Source organism: Tenebrio molitor, chromosome 1 (assembly GCF_963966145.1).
Source record: "Tenebrio molitor chromosome 1, icTenMoli1.1, whole genome shotgun sequence".
In the NCBI taxonomy this organism is placed as follows: Eukaryota; Metazoa; Arthropoda; class Insecta; order Coleoptera; family Tenebrionidae; genus Tenebrio; species Tenebrio molitor.
The window spans coordinates 35,704,995-35,718,006 of NC_091046.1; the positions used below are offsets into that span (position 1 = coordinate 35,704,995).

The 13,012-nt window shown below is 33.3% G+C and overlaps 5 protein-coding genes and 1 long non-coding RNA gene across 8 annotated transcripts; 3 read left to right on the forward strand and 3 right to left on the reverse strand.

The window, feature by feature from the left end:
- Nucleotides 1-352: 352 nt before the first annotated feature.
- LOC138140998 (uncharacterized) lies at nucleotides 353-1,925 on the forward strand. 2 transcript variants are annotated; one of them, XR_011162908.1, is made up of 3 exons: nucleotides 357-587; nucleotides 644-741; nucleotides 788-1,925. It is a non-coding gene; the product is annotated as an uncharacterized lncRNA (long non-coding RNA). The 2 variants fall into 2 exon arrangements; XR_011162903.1 differs by having other exon boundaries at nucleotides 353-587; nucleotides 644-1,925.
- Nucleotides 1,926-3,788: 1,863 nt separating this feature from the next.
- Nucleotides 3,789-4,897, reverse strand: dod ((peptidyl-prolyl cis/trans isomerase) NIMA-interacting 1 dodo). Its single transcript, XM_069061774.1, has 3 exons — nucleotides 4,736-4,897; nucleotides 4,348-4,551; nucleotides 3,789-4,298 (listed from the first exon to the last, which is right to left on the reverse strand). Exons 1-3 carry the CDS (start codon nucleotides 4,788-4,790, stop codon nucleotides 4,078-4,080), a joined length of 480 nt encoding a protein of 159 aa, XP_068917875.1. The 5' UTR covers nucleotides 4,791-4,897; the 3' UTR covers nucleotides 3,789-4,077.
- Nucleotides 4,898-5,205: 308 nt separating this feature from the next.
- Nucleotides 5,206-6,176, forward strand: LOC138140984 (TP53-regulated inhibitor of apoptosis 1-like). The gene is made up of 2 exons (XM_069061779.1): nucleotides 5,206-5,804; nucleotides 5,854-6,176. The coding sequence occupies exons 1-2, from the start codon at nucleotides 5,658-5,660 to the stop codon at nucleotides 5,947-5,949; spliced, it is 243 nt and encodes an 80-aa protein (XP_068917880.1). The 5' UTR covers nucleotides 5,206-5,657; the 3' UTR covers nucleotides 5,950-6,176.
- Nucleotides 6,177-6,389: 213 nt separating this feature from the next.
- On the reverse strand, nucleotides 6,390-8,723 carry Nop60B (dyskerin pseudouridine synthase 1 Nop60B). Its single transcript, XM_069061741.1, has 9 exons — nucleotides 8,565-8,723; nucleotides 8,244-8,392; nucleotides 7,974-8,190; nucleotides 7,668-7,922; nucleotides 7,342-7,616; nucleotides 6,948-7,291; nucleotides 6,817-6,895; nucleotides 6,612-6,764; nucleotides 6,390-6,559 (listed from the first exon to the last, which is right to left on the reverse strand). The coding sequence occupies exons 1-9, from the start codon at nucleotides 8,575-8,577 to the stop codon at nucleotides 6,494-6,496; spliced, it is 1,551 nt and encodes a 516-aa protein (XP_068917842.1). The 5' UTR covers nucleotides 8,578-8,723; the 3' UTR covers nucleotides 6,390-6,493.
- Nucleotides 8,724-8,911: 188 nt separating this feature from the next.
- P32 (complement C1q binding protein P32) lies at nucleotides 8,912-10,118 on the forward strand. Its single transcript, XM_069061771.1, has 5 exons — nucleotides 8,912-9,233; nucleotides 9,280-9,430; nucleotides 9,481-9,674; nucleotides 9,726-9,814; nucleotides 9,876-10,118. The coding sequence occupies exons 1-5, from the start codon at nucleotides 9,020-9,022 to the stop codon at nucleotides 10,023-10,025; spliced, it is 798 nt and encodes a 265-aa protein (XP_068917872.1). The 5' UTR covers nucleotides 8,912-9,019; the 3' UTR covers nucleotides 10,026-10,118.
- GPHR (golgi pH regulator) lies at nucleotides 10,034-12,097 on the reverse strand. 2 transcript variants are annotated; one of them, XM_069061769.1, is made up of 8 exons: nucleotides 11,912-12,095; nucleotides 11,698-11,861; nucleotides 11,533-11,639; nucleotides 11,253-11,478; nucleotides 11,010-11,200; nucleotides 10,778-10,959; nucleotides 10,542-10,727; nucleotides 10,034-10,496 (listed from the first exon to the last, which is right to left on the reverse strand). In XM_069061769.1, the coding sequence occupies exons 1-8, from the start codon at nucleotides 11,951-11,953 to the stop codon at nucleotides 10,230-10,232; spliced, it is 1,365 nt and encodes a 454-aa protein (XP_068917870.1). In that variant the 5' UTR covers nucleotides 11,954-12,095; the 3' UTR covers nucleotides 10,034-10,229. The 2 variants fall into 2 exon arrangements, with proteins under 2 accessions (XP_068917870.1, XP_068917869.1); XM_069061768.1 differs by having other exon boundaries at nucleotides 11,253-11,639; nucleotides 11,912-12,097.
- Between the last annotated feature and the right edge of the window lie 915 nt (nucleotides 12,098-13,012).

Here is a 13,012-nt window from a genome sequence, read left to right on the forward strand (position 1 = left end):
CTAGCGTAGAATTATTTCAGAAGAACATGTACGTCATCAAGAAGCCACGCCTTTTCCTGCGCGTAAATCCAATGGCGTATCGTGTAGGATCGAAATAAGGGGATTTAATTAAATAACTAATATTTATCTGTCATGATTTTATTGCAAGACTACAAACCTTTCAACGTTGGCTGCTTTTTTCAGTTATATAAAAGTTATGTATAATTGAACGAATAGTCTCAATTTACCCATCACAGTTTGTCAGTTTGCTTTTGGGCAGTGCCACCTTTACTTTACTTTACTTTAAAGTAAAGGTGGCACTGTTTTGGGACAGTCACATTTTCTGTGTTTACCTTGTAAAGATCTAACCACAGACAATTAAACTATAGTAAAACACTTCAATCCCATATAATAATGTTGGAATAGCTTCGACGGTGCTGCTCCGCACGCAGTTGGCCAAAACACTCCGTCGTATTTATTCGTAAAATTTCGACTATTACCGTTGTATTTAAAACAGTCAAAAAATATTTGTCAAATGTGACACTTTTCTGAAAAAAATAAAAATGTACTTTTTAAAGATATAGGTAAGACTTTCTGTGAATAAAAAGGTAGGAATTAGTGCCATTTATTAAATGAAAGTAATTACAATAGCCAACGTTTTCAGTATTGAGAAATTGTCAATAAGAAAACAATAAAGAAAGGACAAAAATAGCATTTTCTACTTTTTGGGCAATTTGTGAATCTGCTACGTAATTTATAAAGGTAAAAACTTAAGTGATGAAACTTCTTAATAAAGTTATACTTTCAGTTTCAATTCAAGACAAAAAGAAACCAAACAATAGTGTGTGCCCCCGGTACCTATTCTTTTAAGGAGCATGACAAGTTAAAATTGAAACTAAAATACACAGTGGGCCGAAAAAAACGGTACAAATTTTGTTCGTTCATATCTTCCTGAGTTATTAAGTTTTTTAAATGATTAATATACCAGTGAAAAACCCAATATTTATAGAAAAGATGAAGGCCTCTTGCTGTGCAGAGATAGTCCTAACTCAAAAGTTGTGCATCATAACATGAAGACATGCAAAAATTCTGGTTTTGAAGATTACCTATCTCAATTATGAGTTTCCAGATATGGTTCAATCAATATGCCCTCCATTTTTATTAGCTATCATTTGTAATCGTATTTGTCCGTCCCCAATTGCAGAAGCTACATATTTGTCTCTGAGGTAGCTGATTCCAGCATTCCGTTAATTGTTCAGGAGCCTTCAGCTCAAGGTATATGATTGTTTGTGCCACTCGGTGCGATGTTGATGTTGCTCCATCAATCACTAGTGAAGACGATTGCAAATGGTAGCTAATAAAAATGGGGAGCATATTGAACCATATCTGTAAAACTTATAATTGAGAGAATTTTTGCATATCTTCATGTTGTGACGCACAATTTTTGAGTTCTTGACAACAACAACCTTTTCTATAAATATTGAGCTTTTCACTGGTATATTACTCATTAAAAACAGACTCAGGAAAATATGAGCGTACAAAATTGGTACCGTTTTTATCGACCCACTATGTATATATGTATAACAGAAGAGTTGTGTGTTGTGTTGCCAAAATTTACGATCTAAGTGTATTTTTGAATAAAAGAAGTATTGGAAAGAAATTACGTATCGCCTTAGAACGAAAAATTAATTTTCATGGTTTATTTGTAAAAGCCATTTTCTGGAAATTAAAACAAAATTGTTGGATGCATCAATCAATTTGATCATTTATAAAAAAAAACTGCAGGACGTAAGAAGAGAATTTAAAAAAAAATCGTCAAAGACATGTTACTTACGAAGAAAATGGGGATTTTCAGAATATTTAATTTTAGTTTTGGTTCTAGTTTTTAATTTAATTCATTTATTGTTAATTTTTCTTATAATTAATAAAACGTTGTGCATTTTAAAGACATTTTACATTTGAAATTAATATTAAATGAGGACAAAATTATTAATTTAAACAACTCCATCAAGCATGCTTTATAAAATTAGTTCGGCTAACTGCTCGCGCCGCGCTGGAATCGTGTTTCCAAAAATTGGGTAGCAATGCGACGTCTTACTATAGTTTAATTGTCTGTGGATCTAACTACATTACTTCTTCCGCCAAATTTTCGAACCTGCGCAAAACGGTAACAAATGTGGTCGTGACCGTCATCGAAGCGGAGGAGCCCTACGTTGTGTTTTTAAACTGAGTCACTACAACCTGGTGACGAAAAACAAGGAACTGCACCTCATGCAACGTCCGAGGGGTCTGAGGCCTCCTTGGCGATCCGTCGATACGAACTTTCGGATATTTTCGTAGCTGCTTTGAAATTTGCCAACGGAATTATAAAGTGTTTATTATATTCTGGTAGCATCACCTGTGGAAATCTTTGAAAAACGGGTGTCGCAGCGTTAAAATACGACATAACCTCACTAGAAAATAACAGATAACAGCATGACACGAATTATGAAAAAAAGTAACACAATTACAATTCACGCTTTTTCTTTCGGTAACAATTTGTGGCACGTTCCTGCTTTCCTACACAAGGTTAAGTCTGTTGCGTTGCGATAACTGACGTATGTGTGGGAAGCATTTTGCATAATTTCATTAATTTCTCATGCAGTTTCAATAACTGCAACAGTGCGTTTTAGAGGTCGGCCTGTGGTTTTTCTTCAGTAAACGCCTTCAGTTTCACGAAACAACTTTACACACCGGCTCAGGTTGTCTTCGAAGGTTTTCCGGTCGACAATAACAATGGGAAATTCGACGATAAACTCTTCTAAGCAGTTTTGTATGGAGTAGATCCATGAACCATTCACTTTCAAACCTTTGAGGAAATAACTTTCGATCAGAAATGCTTTCTGCTCTAATGTGAACACCAGTAAACTCTCTGAACGCAAATTTACCATAACCTCACAAAACGAAAACATAATGTTTAACTCACAATTTTTAGAAAAATTCACAAGACTGTGCCTTGAAAAAGCCAGTTTTACACCATTGTCAGAAATCGATGAAATACTTGAAGTAAGACTAAACGCTGCGAAAATGTAGAGAAAAACATGTGAGACACTGTTTGTGACAACAAATTAAAATCGTACCAAAATACGTTCTTAGCGCAGTGGTTTGTATTTGGTAGGATTTGGGTAACCCTCCATACAGATAGATCTTTTTTTCATCATTTGGTATTCTGTAATATTGTCCAACATGGTCTAGTGTGTGATTTAGAACATTATTTTCCTCTGTACGAAAACTATGTGTTTTGGTGTTTGGCTGCACTTGAGTGGCAGTTGATAAATGAAGTGATCCCAAAGATGTACCAATTCTTTTCAAAAGAATGTCCGCACTCACAGATTTCATCATTTTGCTTGATCTAAAATTTTTTATCAAATTAACCTAAAACCAAAAATTTTTCTTTGGATTTTTCTTACCCTCAATTTTGTTTAAAAGAGTAACTGTTGGTTAGGCCAATTTAAGTTTTTTTTAGTTATAGTTAATACGAAGAATGATACACATGCACTTGGCTGGTAGAACATACATAACCTCAACTTTTTTCAACGGAAGAAAATGCAGGCGTAATAATTATTTTTTTTAATCAATATAATAACGAATAATTTTAAAATTATCCAAGTAGTAATACTGGGATTTATTTAAAACAATTGAACCTGAAAAATTGAAAGCAGTGATTACGTCGTGGTCATTTTAGCTCCCTTTTATTTGAACGTCTATTATTTTGGCAACAAACAGGCATTTATTACTTTGTACTATATTAATTCACAATACCTACAAAATTGCAAATAACGGGAGTGCTTGGCGCTTTATTGTGCATTACTTAGAAATAACAAAAGCGTCTATGAGTTAAAAATTATCTCAGTTCATTGATAAATAAATAATTATTACATATAACATTAAGAGAAAAATTTACAGAAGTTTTACAATTACATCTCTGAATGTCAGCATAATATATAAACGTTTGGTTTAAATGTGTCATTAGAAGTTAAAATGTTAACAGGACTTGAAAGGGTCAATGAATGAATGTAATACCTAATAATATAAAAAAATATCTAATGACAGTAAAGTTTAAACAGTACGCAAAATAATGTGCACTCCAGAATCGGTGAAGACAGGTTCTGAAAGTTCCCCAACCTTCAGCGCAAATGAAGCTTCTTCAAATGGTTTTTGCATAGCTCCCTTCTTGAATGATCCAAGATCACCTCCCCTTTTGGCTGATGAACAGTCAGAGTATTTTGATGCTAAATCGGCGAAAGACGCTTTTCCTTGAACAATTTGTTCACGATATGCTGTAAACATATTCTTTACAAAACACTTTACCAACCAGTACAATCTTACATTTAACTAAATCCAAGGCTTCTTCTTTTGTTCGGGTGATATTATCTTCTCTCCACGACGATGGTCTGCGTGAATCTTTATGTTTGACCAGTAAATGGGAACACTGAACTTGCTCTGGACCACTCGAAGAAACTGGCTCTGCTGGTTTATCAGGAACGTCCCATTGAGACTCTTTGGTGTAAATATTGAGGTAATAATGCTGACCTGGAATTGGGTACATTACTGGACGAACTGGCGTCTCTGGTAAGCGAAACAAGAGGGAAAATGGGCGAGACAAACAACAATCGAAACTTAACCAAATCGAAAAGTTACCAACCAGATATCAAATTTGATGAAAAAGAAACTTATTCGCTCTTTAAATGAGAATATTAAATAAGCTTCAACTAACCCGTTGATCGACTTAACCGCTTTTCCCACCCGGCAGGCAACTGTTCATCCGCCATTTTTCCTGGAATGCGTGGCGCAGACCACGTGATAGTGTCACGGGGTGTTCTTCTGAAATAATTCCACCTCTACTATCGCGATCAATCGATCATTAAATTTTGGACATCATTTTTCTGTCATATAAAAAAATTACTCTAAATCATGCTTTATTGAAATTGTCACACATGAATGATGAAATTGTTGTCAAATTTATCTACAATTTGCCAATTGAGCGATGACAAAATATTAAGTTTATGGATTTTATTTATTATTATTCTATTCCATTTGTCTGATTTTTAAAACTTCTGGAAAATGTTTTGTCGGTAAATCTGACATTCACATTTTCAAAATTGACACAATCAAATTTGAGGTTATTAACTTATTAATACATAAAGGTCGTTTTAGAATGTATGACAGCACGATGACATTAGTGTCCAAAATTTATTGATCGCGACTGTACACTTAGGGCCAGTTTGTAGAAAGAGAATTAAATATTTAATTAGAATTAAATTTTAATCCGCGATTAACCCACAAATCCGAAACTTCGATTGGTTCAATCTGATCACGTGTTTAGGTAATCTCGCATTTGATTACGATTACCTTAATTTCGCTTCTGTAAACTGGCCCTTAATGTAAAAATGACATGACATCATTTTACAATGTAAACAAATAGATAACGTAACGTAACATAAGGCAATTTTAATTTACGCAACGTCATGGAAGATAATCATTAATCGATCCACCTAACCTCAAAATTATGTGCAAGACTATAATAATTTAAAACAAATAGTGTACATTACAGTGTTATTAGTCCTTTACTTTTGCATTTACCAGTACCTAATTGAGGTTAAAATTTCATTTTGCTAAGTAAAATACAAAAATTCATCATGAACAGTATTGGCGAGGCCTGCAATGATCTCAAAAAGGATTACGATGCATGTTTTAATACGTGGTTCTCGGAATATTTTTTGAAGGGTCAAACGAACGATTCCATGTGTGCTCCTCTGTTTAAAGTTTATCAGGAATGCGTAAAAGTTAGATGCTTAATTGAATTTTAGTTGAAAATAAAATAAACTTTTTCAGAGAGCAATGAAGGACCAACAAATAGACTTTCATGAAGTTGAGAAGAATATATTAGGTACAAACAATGAACGAAAGCCACCAGAGAAGCCCAGCTGACCGTGGCCCTCCATGATTTGCTCGTGGATGTGTTCGAGCATAATCTCAGAAAAAGTCGCCATAATGAAAAATCAAGACCATCAAAATATGCAAGAAAAGCCTGATGAATCACAAGTTGATGTTTAAACATATGTATTGTGTCGTTTTATCAAATCCACCATCACACTGCATAGTCATGAATATCAACATCCATAGTATATTTTAATAAAATATAAATTAGTGTTTTATTGTAGCTGAAAAAACGATGGCGACAATTTAGTAATTCAATTAATTAGACTGTTTTTAGTTGCTTTTATAGAAAATACTAGTTTCTGACACATTCACACGAGTGTTGCTTTTAACTTCATGAAAGACAAAGTTCTGTAAAATACTATTTATTAACAATGAGGCTAAATTTTTGCATTTTAGTTGAAACAGTGGAATTCCATCAAATTTTAGCACTCCTTACAATTGCATTTATTTTACATAAGTAAAATTATTACATTATTTATTCTATGTAATATTGTGGATCTACAATATAAAAAAATATGAAGAAAAAAAACTTTTATTCAGCTTCCTCTTCTCTGTCTTTATTTTTGTCTTTCTTCTTCTTTTTCTTCTTTTTTTTCTCCTGAAAACACAAATAAATACCAAAACTCAAATTACTATTTTATCCCATATACCCCATCAGCATCAGCGCTCTCTGCTGCAACCGTTTCAACTTCTTCAGTTGGGTTTTCACCTTCGTCAGTCTTCTTCCGTTTCTTTTTCTTCTTTTCCTTGGGACTCGCTGTATCAGACTGCATGGAATTGTCAGCACTGGCAGTTAGCTTACGCTTAAAAAATAAAGCATTAAACAATGAATACTAAAAACAATTAACGACCTACTTTTTTAGAGTTATCATCATCAGCTTCTTTCTTTTCTTCTTTTTTAATTTCCTCCTTTATATCTTCTTCCTTTTTCACCCTAAAATTTTTTATTAAAATCACCTTATTTTTTTCACTGAAATAAAACTTACACATAATCAACATAACTGTTGAGCCATTCTTTTGGTGTGTTCTCGTTTGGCTTCCCATATTTATCAAGCTGTCCTTTAGCTATCAGAATTTTCTTCTGACTTGAACGAGGTCCCAGTCCCCACTTTCTCGGGTAGGTATCTCTTTCCATGATGACTCTTTTAATTTTAGCCACAACACCGTGATCACAACTAGCTATCGTTGCAGTGGTCATTAGAGCAATAGCCAAAGCAACTGCTTCACCTTTCGTTGTAACAATGACAATTTCCTCATTAAGTTCAATATTATCCTCGTAGCGCAGAATCCCAGGGAGTAATATTTTGGCTCCATAACACACAGCATTTACCTTTAAAAAATAATTTAACTCAAAACGTTCATAACTCTAAAAAAACTCACTGAGCTGTCTTTCATTATTATTCGTTTGTGCTTAACCAAAAGTCCCTCTAGCGGTTTGATCACTCTACGTAAGTAAGTTTCATCTTTATGATTTTCATAAAGCCATTGAGCATCCAACACATCATGCATTGTTGACATTTGATCTTTCTCCGATTGAATTCCTGATCGAACTCTTCTAAGTTCCAACATTTGACCTCCCACTCCCAGCACTAGGCCTAAATGAACACACATGGTCCGAATATAAGAACCTGCCTCGCAACTAACCCAAAATACACCTAAAACATAATAATATAAAAATGTCTTTTTGATTTCTCATAGTTACTTACCCATGTTGCGACTTTCATCATATTGAAATAATTTACTGTCGTATACTGTTCTAACTCTTAATTGTCTTTTAACAGCAGATATCAATGGTGGCCTTTGAAATAAGGCACCACGTAACTTCTCCAAACCTTGAATTACTTTTGGAACACCTCCATCAACAGACGAATGTAATTTAAATACAGCAACATACTCTTTTCCTGCTGCCTGTTGAGATTTTACCAACCTGGTGGCTCTCTCTATGCAGACAATTAAACATCCTGAAATTAATGTGTTAATATGTTGTTCCTTAAACTAAATCTGAAGCATACCTGTAACTTTTGGATCTAAGGTACCGGAATGACCAGTTTTTTCAACCTTCAAAATGCGCTTAATCCAAGCCACAACTTCATGACTGCTTGGGTTGCTTGGTTTGTCAAGATTAATAAAACCAGATTTAACATAATCTGAAATTTCTCTTCTCAAAGGTGAAGAGCCACAAGGCAATGGAACATAGTGATTTGTCCTGACATTTAAACGATCAAAATGCTGTAATTTAAAAAATACATAGCAGGAAGAATAAGAAACGTTGAATTTACTACCTTCAGTAACAATGGCCACTTTGAACTATCTAATTTAGCAACTATAGTGGATGATTCAACAGTAAAATCTGAGCTTTTTTGAATATTACCCAGATCTTTCTCACCCTTATTTTTTTTCTTTTTCTTTTCTTTGACTGGTGTATCTGTTTCTGCGACAATAAAAACAAACTTATTAAATATCAAAACACGCCACCCACCTCCTCAGCGGCCGGCACATTTATAAACAACAAATCTCCGCTAGGTACTCAATCAAAATTATTAACAACTCTAATATTTTAATGCATTTAATTATTAATCACAGAGAATTTATAAGATATTTACCAAATTCCGACATAGTTGAAAAATCGTTTCAAACACGTGCAATCAAACCACCATTTATGAGGTTAAGTTTTTGACATCCAACAACAACTCTGTGACGTAAAACTTGGGACCAATTAAAAGAAAGCGTCAGTAAGCGTAATGACGTATTCCCTATTCCCCATTTCCCCACCTTTCTGGAGTACTCATGTTTGATCTTATTTACTACCCTTTCAAAATTTCAAAGTAATTCTAATTGAAATTAAAACTACTAATCTTGATTCTAAATTACTCCAAGGCGATTCGTAATTTATTAGTACTGATAAAAGATACATGGAACATTGTTAATACCTAGGGAATTTCATTTCATGTTGTTCTATATAAAATGACATAATTGTCACCAAAGTGGAGTCAGCTTCTTTTGGAACACGTGCAGCCGGTTTTTTGTGCGTTTGCATTCCCATTAAAATAAGTTTAAAATGAATAATATACTTAGAGTTGCATTTAAAATCAACAACTGCAGAGCACTTTTGAATCCTGTAAAAAATGTGTTGTCCTTGAATAACTCTTTTCAGCAGCGACAAATCGCGCGTAATATTTGGTACATGTGTAATTCTCGAAATAAGGAACCGGAAAGTAAACTAAGTAAATTGTGTACTTGCGGATGTATGAATAAGCAAGTTCATAGTAAAGGTAAAAATAGACCATTGTAAAAATAAATTTTATGCAAGAGTTTTAGCCGAACGTGACTTGGTGGAATTTCTTACAGAAGAAATATTAGCAGAAAGAAAAGCTCAAAAATCCAAAACCTTACCAACAGAGCTAGATGGTTTCAAAGTGCAGTTGAATGCTGCTGAAGTTATTCTTACTAAACAAACTGATAATGAGGCGTAAGCATTTTATGTAAGCTTTGAGTTGTAGTTATCAATTTTTTTTGAAGGATAAAAATCAGTTTCAATGTTAATCATACAGTTGATACTGATGCTGAACCTGACATAAATGCAAATTTGGATAAACCTGAAATAGGAGAACTAAAGTCAAAACCTGCTTTTAAAGTTGAAATTGCTCGAGGAAAGACAACTCTTAATCTATTGTGCTCATTTTTAGGAACAGATGATCATGAAGAGGGATACAGTGAGTACATTGTTAAAATAGATAACATAATTTATAAATAATTTAATGCAGATGATGTCTATGGAATAGATGAAATCAGTATATATGATGGAGAGTGGAATGAAAATGTTTATGCTGTATCAGGAGAGGTCGTAGATACTGTAAGTCATAAATTAAATAAGAATGCAAAAAAAAAGATATAAATGTAATATTTGATTTTAGTATTTGTATGATCTTATTCTCAACTATTTAGAAGAAAAGGGAATCTCAAATGAATTTGTGCACAAATTGTCAGAGTTCAGCACAACTTACGAACATTCAGCATACATTGGCCTTTTGGAAGGACTGTCAAAATTTGCTTCTGGAAAGTAAAAACAAAAGATTCTTTTAAGTATAATAATTAATGTAAACACAAGTATCCTAGGTTTAAAATAACTTTTGTTCTAAATAAATATTACACAATAATATGTATTGTTTATCGAATGCTGGAAAATTAAATATTTTATACATTTTCTATCACAAGAGTTATTGGATGCTGATAAAGCTTAAGGTGATAAGTGAATTGTAAATTTAGGGTTACAAATTTTCATGAATTGGCTGCTTGTGGGCTAAATAAAGTGTAACAATGCTGCCCAAAGCGCTCACTAAAAATATTACATCAAACCAACGATGATAAAAATTAAACTGTAAATCTCCTAAAACTTGTGTAATTATTGTTCTGTACTGGGGAGGCATGTTCATTCTCATTAAAAGAACTGACGATACAAAATACATTCCCATAATTTGTGCAAGAATGAGCACAATGATGTTGGAACTTTTACTTGAAGACATTCTGTTGAAAAACTAGAAAAATGCGTTAAAAAGAGAAAAACCACAAGATAAACTTACCTTGGTCAAAGTTAACAGTAAACCCCTAATGGAGGTGACAACTATACATCCTATTAGATAAAATGATACCTGCTGAGACCAAAAATTGACATCAAAATTGAAACCCATCCAATGAACGGCTATTTCAATTCCTCTAGTCACTGGGTCTTTTTTCCCTACTCTATCAAAAACTATATTAATTGTGCACTAAAATATTTCTCATGAATTCAAAATATATAAATTGTTTTCGTGCATACTATGAATATCTTCCAGGTACAGTAAACAGAAAATATGTACCCTAGAAAATTAAAATAAATTCCTTTCCACGTTTTAGACCACTCTATCCTTTCAAACATGTTGCGATTCTCATGTGCTTCTAGAAATAACTGTCTGCTTAATTCTTCCAAACCTGCTATTTCCAATTTTAACTGTGCTATATCTAGAAATGTTATTTGAAATAATGCACAAAGAAAATATTTGGTATATTACTTTCTTGATTTCTATTGTTACCAGTAGGATATATCATACTCCACAAACCAGATCGCCTGCCCATTCCTTCATTGATCTTTTCAAGAGATTGCCTTTTAGCAATAGCTATACGTTTCTTTTTTATGACAATCATGTCCATTGCTTGCATCAATCTTTTTTCAATATTCATAACATCCGCAATGGAAACCTCTCTTTTGTGTTGTTTATTACTAAATAATCTTTTACTGTTAAATAGATAATTACCGAATAAAGTAAGCCATTGATGTATAGGGATAATTGACTGCACCAAATCCAGAAAGAAGTGCCATCACAGTAACCCCTATAACACCAATGCGTGAGACTAATTGCTCCATAGAAAGGACACCTTGTTTTGGGCTCAAAATTGGAAAGGGATCCCCAAATTTCCAAAATATTATAATAAATATAATCCAAACTAAGATAGTTAAATGCTTTATGTAATCAGGTTTAACTACAAATAATTGTTTAGTTAAAATGTTAAACAAACTGTAAAACAAATTCTTACCATATGGAACGTTACTAATGCAGTAATAAGCAATATAAAATGGGTTTAATACGATTACCACAAACAGTAACAAATATAACATTAGGCACCAGTAGAAATAGCGAGAACTTAAATTGATGAAAGTAACTTATTAAATAAACAACGTGACAAACAAACTTCTATTACCTTGCATCAAGTAATTCTAATATTTCAAAAATGATGAGTTCAAACATTGTACACGACAAAGTTAATGTTATTGAAAAAATTAGCTGTACCATAATATGCCGTACTTCATAGTCTTTGAACAATTGTTTTACAAAAAATATCCATGCTCCCACAAAAAATGTTACCTAAAAGCACCCTGTTACCGTCGATTTGAACATTTTAAATTTATGTAAACCTGGGAAAGTAACACCACCGTGGTGTCCTGTAAAAATGTCATTGCTGCTTTTTTACATACTCCTTTTTCTTCCTAAAGTAAAATATATTATTTACACTTTCATTTTAGAGATAACACAAACTTTTCATTATTTAGGTTAGTTTCATTTTGACAGAAATCAGATGTCTACGTCATCAAACATCAAACCTATGGCGGTTAATACCCTGACAATTGACATCAGGAAATCCCACGTATCGTGGGCTTCACCGAAGTTTTTTTCCCAAAAGTGGGCTATCTTCTATTCTTCATATGCCTATCTGTTCCAGACGTTGGAGATCATATGCCTAATCTAATTTTGTTTTGTTTACAGCCAGCGGCTCGGAAGAGTTTTTGTGGTTGTCATGGAAAACTATTTAGGTTCATGGTTTTTCAACCATGAAATTCCTCCCCTTCACTCCTTCCGACGTTTCTCTTTCCTTTTACTTTTCTGCAATATGCACTGCAAGAATTGAATCTGTTTACCAGAATTCCTTCTTGTGCATTGTCCAGGACTTCTCTGAATAAGTATTAAATAGTAGTGGCGATAATACACAATCCTGTCTCACTCCTCGTATAATCTTGAGCGACTCTGCGTTTGATTTTCTACTCTCACGCTGGCTATCTGATTCCAATATAGGTTTGTTAACCCTCCACCACCCGGCGGCACGGCAGTTTTGCCGGAGTACATACACTATTACGGATATTACTATCACGTAATAGTACAGTGCTAATCAACATAATTACCGGCGTCTCGCCTCCACATTTTGACTTTGTTGTGTTTTATTATGTTCTGTGTCAATGTTAAGGAACTTCCTCACGATATGACATGAGTATAATAATATACCTTTTTGAATTTCAACTACCAATGTGTTACCTAAATCCAGAATTTTTAAATTTTTAAAAAGAGATTGCGTTACTATTCCCGTTGCTGAAATTATAAGTGGTAAAATCGAATTTTGTTCTAAACACCAAAGATTTCTCATAGCAATGGAGAGCTCTAAATAGTTATTATTATTATTATACTTTTTGTGTTATATGTCTGTGGTATATTATGTGAATTTGGAACAACTATATCTAAAAGAT

Excerpts from the sequence above, each read along its gene's own strand:
- dod (XM_069061774.1), bottom strand. The coding sequence starts at position 4,790 with ATGGCGGATGAACAGTTGCCTGCCGGGTGGGAAAAGCGGTTAAGTCGA. Across the intron at positions 4,552-4,735 it reads GCGGTTAAGTCGATCAACGG|GTCAGCATTATTACCTCAAT; the intron begins GTTAGTTGAAGC and ends ACCCAATTCCAG. Across the intron at positions 4,299-4,347 it reads AGCCTTGGATTTAGTTAAAT|CATATCGTGAACAAATTGTT; the intron begins GTAAGATTGTAC and ends ATATGTTTACAG.
- LOC138140984 (XM_069061779.1), top strand. The coding sequence starts at position 5,658 with ATGAACAGTATTGGCGAGGCCTGCAATGATCTCAAAAAGGATTACGAT. Across the intron at positions 5,805-5,853 it reads TTTATCAGGAATGCGTAAAA|AGAGCAATGAAGGACCAACA; the intron begins GTTAGATGCTTA and ends AAACTTTTTCAG.
- Nop60B (XM_069061741.1), bottom strand. Across the intron at positions 7,617-7,667 it reads TGATGAAAGTCGCAACATGG|GTGTATTTTGGGTTAGTTGC; the intron begins GTAAGTAACTAT and ends ATTATGTTTTAG. Across the intron at positions 6,560-6,611 it reads AGAGCGCTGATGCTGATGGG|GAGAAAAAAAAGAAGAAAAA; the intron begins GTATATGGGATA and ends TTGTGTTTTCAG.
- P32 (XM_069061771.1), top strand. The coding sequence starts at position 9,020 with ATGAATAATATACTTAGAGTTGCATTTAAAATCAACAACTGCAGAGCA. Across the intron at positions 9,675-9,725 it reads TGATCATGAAGAGGGATACA|ATGATGTCTATGGAATAGAT; the intron begins GTGAGTACATTG and ends AATTTAATGCAG. Across the intron at positions 9,815-9,875 it reads CAGGAGAGGTCGTAGATACT|TATTTGTATGATCTTATTCT; the intron begins GTAAGTCATAAA and ends ATTTGATTTTAG.
- GPHR (XM_069061768.1), bottom strand. The coding sequence starts at position 11,953 with ATGACATTTTTACAGGACACCACGGTGGTGTTACTTTCCCAG. Across the intron at positions 11,862-11,911 it reads CGGTGGTGTTACTTTCCCAG|GTAACATTTTTTGTGGGAGC; the intron begins GTTTACATAAAT and ends GGGTGCTTTTAG. Across the intron at positions 10,497-10,541 it reads TACTGTTAACTTTGACCAAG|TTTTTCAACAGAATGTCTTC; the intron begins GTAAGTTTATCT and ends GCATTTTTCTAG.